Source organism: Trematomus bernacchii, unplaced genomic scaffold, assembly GCF_902827165.1.
Source record: "Trematomus bernacchii unplaced genomic scaffold, fTreBer1.1, whole genome shotgun sequence".
In the NCBI taxonomy this organism is placed as follows: Eukaryota; Metazoa; Chordata; class Actinopteri; order Perciformes; family Nototheniidae; genus Trematomus; species Trematomus bernacchii.
The window spans coordinates 1-10792 of record NW_022987577.1 but is presented as its reverse complement, the minus strand read 5'-3'; the positions used below and the strand labels follow the sequence as shown (position 1 = coordinate 10792).

Below are 10792 nucleotides of genomic sequence, written 5' to 3'. Positions count from 1 at the left end.
CCCATTTGACCAATCAGAATCCAGCATTCAACTAAAGGCCCTGACACACCAAACTGACACCAAAGAACACGTCCCGACGGACCCGACTGTTGTGTCGCCTCACGTCTCCTGCGTCTTGGCCATGTGTCGCACTGGAACACACCGCAAAGACTTCAGCCGACGGCCACGTAGCACGTACGCACTGCGCATGCGTGAGTGGCAATAACTCTCCTTACCAGCAGGCGGCGGAAGTGTGTATTCGTCATTCAAAAGAGGCAACCGGAAGACAGACTGCGTGATATATACAAACAACAAATAGCGAATAGCCAACAAATCCAAAGACGCACCGTTAATGGTGACATGGAACAGGGACAACTCACAGTGATCATGGGAAGTCCTGCACAGATCTCAAAACCGTGACACCCGTCAGTCTGCTCTCCATATCCTCCGCACCATTTGTTCCTATGACTTACTGATGTGAGCCTGAGGGATAAGTGGAGAAGAGTTCTCAGGAAAAAATAAGGACAGAGCATGTTGCCAAGCTTTACCTGGAGATGCTTGCAGCCAGATTATCATGAAGGAGCGGAGCTTTTGCATCTCACAGTTGAGGAAGATCAGTAACAGAGGAACCCAGACTCATGAGGAGCCTGACAAAGGTCTACTGGACTTTACATCATTAAAAAAGAAGAGTTGCCAGGTAGGACAGAAGAATGAAAGAGGAGATTAAGGCGAGACAGACTAGAGAAGATGAAGTGAAGGCTAAACTAAGGCAAACAGTTTGATAGATGGAATGAGTAGTAGAGAGGCAGGCAGAAATTAAATTAAATACTACCATTAAAGAAAAGCCAGAAGAAGATACCGTCCACGAGAGTAAATGTCTAGAAGTATCCAGAGAATAGGTGATCTCAGGTTTTGAAGATCAGCAAAAAACAGTATTCGCGATGTTCATGAACTTCCGTCGTATTCACAAGTGCCAGTTCGTGCAGCTGCTGACCGCATGCATGGTGCTGTGTGTGGTGATGGTCAGCTGGGAGGAGCTGGACCACCATGTGGTCAGCCACATGAAATCCTACACGTACCGCTACCTGGTCAACAGCTACGACTTCCTCAACTCTAACTTCAACATCACCTCCAACCGTCACAGAAAGGATGGTTCTACTAACGTGTTGATGACCTACCCGTACCTCATCAACCGTCCAGGGAAATGTGCAAGGAGAGATGGGAAAAGCGTGGATGACGTCCTCCTTCTTCTGTTTGTGAAATCATCGCCAGAGAACTTTGAGCGGCGCCAGGCCATCAGGGACACGTGGGGGAACGAGAGCTTTGTTTGGTCCGAACTGGGAGCCACCGTGCGGATGGTGTTCGCCCTCGGTGTGGACGCAAAGCGGAGATCCAGGGTGCAGAGAGCACTGCTACAGGAGGACCAGACCTACGGAGACCTGATCCAGCAGGACTTTTTGGATACCTTCCACAACCTCACAGCCAAACTGATCACGCAGTTCCACTGGGCCCATGACTACTGCCCTCAGGCACGCTTCCTCATGTCTGCAGATGACGACATCTTCGTCCACATGCCCAATTTGGTGAAGTACCTAAGGCAGCTTCTGAGTAATAAATCAGGGGTCAAAGACTTTTGGGTGGGGCATGTACATAGAGGAGCCCCTCCAGTTCGCCGCAAAGAAAGCAAATACCACATCCCCTATGATCTGTACCCCTGGCCTTCCTACCCGGACTACACGGCTGGAGCGGGGTACGTGGTTTCAGGAGATGTGGCCGCTAAGATCTACCAGGCCACTCAGGTGCTGAACTCCTCCATTTACATTGATGACGTCTTCATGGGGATTTGTGCCAAAGCCATGGGGGTCTCTCCCCAGGAGCATTTGTACTTTTCAGGTGAGGGCAAGGCTCTCTATCACCCCTGTATCTATGACCACATGATCACATCGCACGGTCACGCCACAGACATTCGGTCACTGTGGCAGGCAGCTACAGACCCTGCAGTGTACGGCAAGTCCAGAGGATTTATGGGTAATCTGTACTGCACAGCGGTGAGGGCGATGATGCTGTGTCGGCCATATTACCAGAACTCTTACTCCTGTATGGCTGCTTTTACATAAATTATCCTCAGGTAACGCAAGGACTGCTTAAAGGTAGGGTAGGTAAGTTTGGGAAACCGGCTCGAGATCGCTAGAATTTGAAAATACACAACCGGAAAAAATCTGCCACTTCCTTACAGAGCCCCTCCTCCAACACACACGAACGCGCACATGACCAATGAGGGCACGAGATAAGTTTGTGCACAGATGGAAGGCTGACAGGCAGGTAGGCCATCCAGTTATTTTAGCCGGGCCGGCTCAGACGATTGGTCGTGCTTTTTACAGTACTACGGCTTCCACTGATGACTTTTTTTATGGATTTTTTGTCAAAGCACTTCAGATATTCATTGCTATCGGGATGTTAAGAGCATTCCATGGAATATAAGAAAAAGTGTATCTCAAGCCGGTTTCTCAAACTTACCTACCCCACCTTTAATGCTAAATGTTTGCAGACAAAGAAATGACGGAACTTTACTTGAACAGTCTGCCATGCTGTTTTTCTTTAATGTGATATGTAAGTGTTTACTTGGCTAACCTGCCACACACCACCAATGCTACAGCTTGAGCCAAGCAGCACAGGGATGAACTATGCCAATATTTTAACAGTATCAGTGCAGTGCCTTTTCAGTGGGGCAAGATATAGCAAATATGTGCCTATCCTGCTATTTGTGTTTATTCTTTTAATCACACAGCGTTAAGAACAAATCAAAATGTGCCTATAACTGTCAGTTGCAGCCCTAGCATTATTATTGGTTTAATATTTTTAAAACATTTTAAAATGACTATCTTGAACAGCTACAACAGTCAAATACTTCTAGGCAGATTGTGGAGGACAATGGGAGAATGAAGCCAACCTCACGTATGAAAGGCTACATGTCAATAGAGGGGCAGAAACCGTCTTGCAAATTTACATTTCAATCTTGAACAATGAACAGCGGTAGACAGTGTTGAAGAAAGGAAGAAAATGGAACAATGTATTTTATCATATAAAGCTTAAATATGCTAAAAACTGTGTTAAAACTCTGAATGCCATAGTCATGTATCGTATAGTTTAACGCTTTAGCAATATAAACAGGATGTATAACAACAATCCTTAAAAACATAGGTACTCATAAAGACCTGTAGTACGCACTTACTCTTTCGAGGAGATGAACTTTCTACGCACTTCCCCTTTCGAGGAGAACATCTGTTATGTATTTCCTTGCGGGAAGTGAACATTTAACCACAGCAATGAAGAAGGACACCTCTAACGCACCAGCTTGCACGCACAAACCATGTGACAAGCCGCGGGAAAGAAGAGGATAAAAGAAGACTGAAGAATGCTAAATCTCAGATATAATATGTATCTGAGCAAAACACATTTCATTTGTTATTGATGTGTGGTGTTATAACTTGTGAAACTTTAATAAAACTACCTGTTCACATTTGTGAGAGGAAACTAAAGTTCACGTAGCCCTTCTGATTATTGCTGGATAAGTGACAAATGAGACGGAAATGTAACCTGTTCCCACATAGCTTGAGTCGTGAGTCCAGACTGATTCCAGCGTCCTGTCTCCTTGGCTGAGGATCGATCCCTGACGGAGTCTGCAGTCTCCCAGAGAGAACAGCGGGTAAGTCGCACCTAGGTAACTCTGTTGCTGAATTCGGTGTCATATTGGAGGTCGCCGTGATCGATTGATCTGAAATACGGCAGCAGTGCTTTACGGGTATTGAATCCCAAGGTTTCAGAGGTGTGTTCATTAAGGTCTGTGATCAAAGTCTAAAGGGAGAAACTAACAGGGGAAAGTTAAATGGTGTAAAATTGATGAATGGAGGTAGTATAGAAAGAAGGGAGTTTGTCGGTACCTCGAGGTGGTGTGTGAGGACACACCTTTTATGCCCGGACTGAGTAAAAACTGTAACGTTTAACAACAGTAAGAAAGTACATTTACTTAAAGGGGACCTATCATGCAAAATGCACTTTTGTACGTCTTTTATACCCCGGTATTCCAGGGAACTCACCAAGTGTCAGAAAACACAACCCTCTCTATTTTCCTCCATACCCAAATCTCTAAAAAAGGGGCTGCAACGGATCTGATAAAAACTGATCCAGATTTGAACACTGCCCTGACGTCAGGACGGTGGCGCTACGGCTATTGGGCCAACTCCACCAATCAGGAGGAGACAGCCACGGCCATTGCCGTTCGAAAGTGCTGGAGACGCTGTAGTACATATGCCAGGCCTGTAAGTGGCGCTGTAGTCTGCCACAAAAGCAGCGAAGAAGACTTGGTTACCATGGTTACCCTTCTGTTTATTCTCCGCTGTGGCTTTCTTTCTCCCTCCCCGAGGCAAGCGTTTGCTCCCGCTGCTTTAATTCAATGCAATCCCTCCCCGTCGAGGCAAGCACTGTAATTCTCTCCGGTTAGTCCACCAGCAGATGACAAACACCCACCTCTCCGCCTCTTCCAAGGAACGAGGGGACCGTGCGGCAGAGTTTCAGTTTCAGTTTGTTTCGCCGGTCAAGATGTCCGTTAAAGTTTAAATCTTCCGGACAAAATTAGAAAAGTGCCGGTCAAAGGTCTTCTTTGTTATTTATTGAGCTTTAAAACAAATGAATAACGACTCTATATAATAAAACATGGAGGATGGAGATCTCTCTTTCTCCCCCTCTTCTGACAGCCCAGCAGCTGATCAGAGCACCTCTCCCCTGTCCTGCAGGGGGGCGTGGTCAGCAGAATCAGACCCGTAGACAGCAAACAGCACATAGAGCGAAATGAGGCATGGCTAAAATGCATGTTCTGTTTGGTATTTTGAAAACAGAAACTTATAAATATACCTTGGCCCTACAATATATCATTTAAATATAGCATGATAGGTCCCCTTTAAGTACTGTACTGCTCCACTCCCATTCAGGCAAATAGTGTACTTTATACTGCGCTACATTTATTTGATAACTTTAGTAACTTTGAAGATTCAGAATACCACAAAATATAATCAAGAAATAGTTTATCATGTATTATTATAGGTTAAGATCAAATGTTATTGATCCCATGGTGAATTTCACAAGCTACCCAGCAGTATATAATGTAATTTAAATCAGCTCCTCCACTTCAGCTCTCTGAAGCAGAAAGACACTATTTAAGCATTGTGGCTGGCAACCTTAAAGTACTGCTGCTACCACAGCAATCTGAACAGCCAATCAGAGTGATTTATTTTGCCGACAGCCTCCGCTGCCGATCGGTGTCGGCACGGCCGAAAAGACACGGCGGTGCGGGGGACACCAATCTGAGTAGGGCGACAGGACGCTCATCGACGGCCGAAATCGACTTGGTGTGTCCGGGCCTTAAGCCGTATTTAGCCTTCTTTAAATATAATTTGACTCTAATAACAAAATAAGCAGCATGGTAGCAGTTTTATTATATGAATAAATGTATGATGTGACAGTAATGGAGATGGACACATTGTGTTTTTAATGGTTTTCTATTGAATTTATTTAGGATCTTACACATGTACACAATTGTGATGTTAACAAGAACCATCAAGCTCCAGATGATATTACTGCAAAAAGGCATATGATTAAGTTAAGTTTAGCCTAAATGCGTTGTTACTATTAGTTTAATAACCAACAAGCAGCTGGAATACAAACGTTAATTTTAAAAGTGACTTTCAGCAGGCAGGGATCAGTAAGACAGCCTTAATGATGAATGATCAAACTACTCTTGTTCAGTCTTAAAATATCTCTATTAAACTTTATACTATTAAAAAACTCAGTCAAATCTTTGGAAATGTTCTGAAATGGTGGCGTTGACAGGAAACCGAGAGCTCGTTGGCTCTTGCTAAACTAAATGAAAAGCTTTCAGATGTACTTTAAAACTGAAGGCTGTTTTTATCTGTGAATCAACAAGCTCACACTGCAGACCAGTCGGACTCGTTCACCCTCGTGTTTTTATAGGGAAATACATTTAAATGCTGGTTACCATGCATCGTTACAACCGGTTTGTTGGCCCCAACAAAAGAGATGCACACCAAACTGAGAAATGATAAACTACATTTGGTCAAAGTTAGGTAGGAAGTACTCTATCATTAATTGAAGTAATAGTATTAATACCACAATATGGACATTTACAAGAAAAAGTACAAAATAAATAAATAAGAATAATGTCCTTTTTAAAAGTCAAATATATTATTGGATTATAATTATTGAAGCAATTTGATTAAATCACAATGTAGTTGATATAATTTATTTTGTAATATCTGCAGTAACAAATTACCTGTGAACAATTCATTTATTGGAGTTAAAAGTGCATTAGGTCCTGCTGATTTTTTTTGTGGAGAAGTATAAAAAAATTATATGAATGGAAAAGTAGAAATATCTCAGTACACAAGTACAGTACCTGAATACATGCACCTTTCTACTCTCCCTGTCATGGTCCTGTGTGTTTTTTAACTATATATTCTACTTGGCTCAAATTAATGTTTGTAAGTTAATCTTTGTTATTTATTAATAATTAGATTTAGTCTAAACAATTTATTATCTTATTTGATTAATTTATTAGTGTTGAGAAAAAGATCTCTATGGTATCTCTTACTTTCTCTGCACATCTGGGCTCTAATTCACTTTCACTCAGATTCTTAATTACTATTTGTATAGAATTCAGGAAAACTCAGTTTGATTCCAAATAAACAAATTATGAAAAATATATGTTTTTTGTCCTCAGAGTGTAGACATGTCTGCTGCCAGCAGTCTGTGGACTGAAGATCAGTTTCTGTGCTCCATCTGTCTGGATGTGTTCACTGATCCAGTCAGCACACCATGTGGACACAACTTCTGTAAAGCCTGCATCTCTGAACACTGGGATAGAAATGTCCCGAGTCAGTGTCCCAACTGCAAAGAGGTGTTCAACATAAAGCCTGAACTGCAGGTCAACACTTTCATCTCTGAGATGGCTGCTCAGTTCAGACAGTCAGCTCAACAGAAAGCCAGCAGCAGCTCAGAGCAACACGTTGTCAAACCAGGAGAAGTTCCCTGTGACGCCTGCACTGGAACCAGACTGAAGGCCCTGAAGTCCTGCCTGGTGTGTCTGGAGTCCTACTGTGAGACTCACCTGGAGCCTCACCTGACAAGGCCAGGCCTGAAGAAACATCAGCTGATCGACCCTCTGGAGAACCTGGAAAGCAGGATGTGTGTGAAGTACGATAAACTGCTGGAGCTCTGGAGGACTCTTTAAAGTACTAGAGACACTACATACTGATATACACCTGAACATGAGCAGGAGAGGACTCTTTAAAGTAGAGACACTACATACTGATATACACCTGAACATCAGCAGGAGAGGACTCTTTAAAGTAGAGACACTACATACTGATATACACCTGAACATCAGCAGGAGAGGACTCTTTAAAGTAGAGACACTACATACTGATATACACCTGAACATCAGCAGGAGAGGACTCTTTAAAGTAGAGACACTACATACTGATATACACCTGAACATCGGCAGGAGAGGACTCTTTAAAGTAGAGACACTACATACTGATATACACCTGAACATCGGCAGGAGAGGACTCTTTAAAGTAGAGACACTACATACTGATATACACCTGAACATCGGCAGGAGAGGACTCTTTAAAGTAGAGACACTACATACTGATATACACCTGAACATCAGCAGGAGAGGACTCTTTAAAGTAGAGACACTACATACTGATATACACCTGAACATCAGCAGGAGAGGACTCTTTAAAGTAGAGACACTACATACTGATATACACCTGAACATCAGCAGGAGAGGACTCTTTAAAGTAGAGACACTACATACTGATATACACCTGAACATCAGCAGGAGAGGACTCTTTAAAGTAGAGACACTACATACTGATATACACCTGAACATCAGCAGGAGAGGACTCTTTAAAGTAGAGACACTACATACTGATATACACCTGAACATCAGCAGGAGAGGACTCTTTAAAGTAGAGACACTACATACTGATATACACCTGAACATCAGCAAGAGAGGACTCTTTAAAGTAGAGACACTACATACTGATATACACCTGAACATCAGCAGGAGAGGACTCTTTAAAGTAGAGACACTACATACTGATATACACCTGAACATCAGCAGGAGAGGACTCTTTAAAGTAGAGACAATACATACTGATATACACCTGAACATCAGCAGGAGAGGACTCTTTAAAGTAGAGACACTACATACTGATATACACCTGAACATCAGCAGGAGAGGACTCTTTAAAGTAGAGACACTACATACTGATATACACCTGAACATCAGCAGGAAAGGACTCTTTAAAGTAGAGACACTACATACTGATATACACCTGAACATCAGCAGGAGAGGACTCTTTAAAGTAGAGGCACTAAATACTGATATACACCTGAACATGAGCAGGAGAGGACTCTTTAAAGTAGAGATACTACATACTGATATACACCTGAACATCAGCAGGAGAGGACTCTTTAAAGTAGAGACACTACATACTGATATACACCTGAACATCAGCAGGAGAGGACTCTTTAAAGTAGAGACATTACATACTGATATACACCTGAACATCAGCAGGAGAGGACTCTTTAAAGTAGAGACACTACATACTGATATACACCTGAACATCAGCAGGAGAGGACTCTTTAAAGTAGAGACAATACATACTGATATACACCTGAACATCAGCAGGAGAGGACTCTTTAAAGTAGAGACACTACATACTGATAGACACCTGAACATCAGCAGGAGAGGACTCTTTAAAGTAGAGACACTACATACTGATAGACACCTGAACATCAGCAGGAGAGGACTCTTTAAAGTAGAGACACTACATACTGATAGACACCTGAACATCAGCAGGAGAGGACTCTTTAAAGTAGAAACACTACATACTGATATACACCTGAACATCAGCAGGAGAGGACTCTTTAAAGTAGAGACACTACATACTGATATACACCTGAACATCAGCAAGAGAGGACTCTTTAAAGTAGAGACACTACATACTGATATACACCTGAACATCAGCAGGAGAGGACTCTTTAAAGTAGAGACACTACATACTGATATACACCTGAACATCAGCAGGAGAGGACTCTTTAAAGTAGAAACACTACATACTGATATACACCTGAACATCAGCAGGAGAGGACTCTTTAAATAGAGACACTACATACTGATATACACCTGAACATCAGCAGGAGAGGACTCTTTAAAGTAGAAACACTACATACTGATAGACACCTGAACATCAGCAGGAGAGGACTCTTTAAATAGAGACACTACATACTGATAGACACCTGAACATCAGCAGGAGAGGACTCTTTAAAGTAGAAACACTACATACTGATATACACCTGAACATCAGCAGGAGAGGACTCTTTAAAGTAGAGACACTACATACTGATATACACCTGAACATCAGCAGGAGAGGACTCTTTAAAGTAGAGACACTACATACTGATATATACCTGAACATAATATGTCCTTACTTACCAGCAGCAGTGGGTTTGTGGAAGAAGCAAAATTAGCAGCAGGGTAGCAGTTTAATTATATTATTTATTGTGTGATCTTACAATAAAGGAGGGTTCATGTTGAATTATATTGGGGTTTAACATGAAATAAGACCTTTTTGAACATTAAAGCCTAGAAACACGTCACAGCAGAGACACTAAATACTTATATACTCCTGAAAATGAGCTTCATATGTCCTTACTAAGCAAAACACCAGAGAATCAGACCCCAGACTCAGAGAGCTCAGGTTCCAGCAGCAGTGGGTTTGTGGAAGAAGCTGTGGATTTGCTTAGCTGCAGCCTGACCCACGATGGGCTCCAGCTCGTGGGGGGCGGCGTTGCAGAGCTGGTGGACGCTGGAGAACTCCTGCAGCAGCGCCAGAGCTTTGACCCCGCCGACCCCGGGGACTCGCTGCACCAGAACCAGGACCTTTGGGTCCAGCAGCCGAGAGGAACTCCTCCTCCTGAAGGGGTTCTCTCGACCCTCCCCGTGGACCTGGAGACGGTCAGAGCAGGTTGGAAAATCAACAGGAAAATCAGCAAATACATGGGAGCTTGTTGGGAAAACACTGAATGTCCTCTTCCAATATCAGAGTTACATGATAACAAAGGTATCCCAACTGTAGCTGTGTACATGACAGGATGTATGATTACCTAGAAGAGCATCAGGACTGTTTGAGGCATATGATAGCTATGTGATTAACATGATGATTCAGCCTCTATGGAGATAGACATGTGACAAGCATGATCATTTCTGACGTGGAGCTAATCTGAAGTAAACATTGAATACTGCTTTCTATTCCTCCATCTTGTGACTGTGTAACTCCCTCTCTTGGATATCAGCATGTGAAGGACACTGTTCAGGAACTAGTTGATGCTCTGTATGTGATGACTACTTCCATTCTGGAGAGGATCATGAATACATGGATCAAGCTCAAGCCGGTGACCAGTGAGATTTCTCTAACAGAGCTTAATGCTGTTTACACCACGATCTGAGTGTGACTCTTTAATACTAAAACACACATCCAGATGCAGGGTCGATACGGCTGAAATTAAAATGTGGCTGTCATGTGTAAATGTGTGTTTGACTGTAAGTGTGTGTGGACCCCAGGTAGAATAGCAGAGGCAGACGCTAGTGCTAATTGGGATCCTATTGAAAGATAAAAGGTCAATACGACTCACGATCTGACTGATGAGCTGCGAGGCCTCGGTCTGC

The 10792-nt window shown here is 43.0% G+C and overlaps 2 protein-coding genes across 2 annotated transcripts; both read left to right on the top strand.

Moving 5' to 3' along the window:
• Positions 1-200: 200 nt before the first annotated feature.
• Positions 201-3518, top strand: LOC117479812 (lactosylceramide 1,3-N-acetyl-beta-D-glucosaminyltransferase A-like). The gene has a single exon (XM_034126903.1). The coding sequence runs from the start codon at positions 921-923 to the stop codon at positions 2094-2096; it is 1176 nt and encodes a 391-aa protein (XP_033982794.1). The 5' UTR covers positions 201-920; the 3' UTR covers positions 2097-3518.
• Positions 3519-3614: 96 nt separating this feature from the next.
• On the top strand, positions 3615-7282 carry LOC117479813 (E3 ubiquitin/ISG15 ligase TRIM25-like). Its single transcript, XM_034126904.1, has 2 exons — positions 3615-3685; positions 6773-7282. The coding sequence occupies exon 2, from the start codon at positions 6782-6784 to the stop codon at positions 7280-7282; it is 501 nt and encodes a 166-aa protein (XP_033982795.1). The 5' UTR covers positions 3615-3685; positions 6773-6781.
• The last annotated feature ends 3510 nt before the right edge of the window (positions 7283-10792 follow it).

Excerpts from the sequence above, each read along its gene's own strand:
- LOC117479812 (XM_034126903.1), top strand. The coding sequence starts at position 921 with ATGTTCATGAACTTCCGTCGTATTCACAAGTGCCAGTTCGTGCAGCTG.
- LOC117479813 (XM_034126904.1), top strand. The coding sequence starts at position 6,782 with ATGTCTGCTGCCAGCAGTCTGTGGACTGAAGATCAGTTTCTGTGCTCC.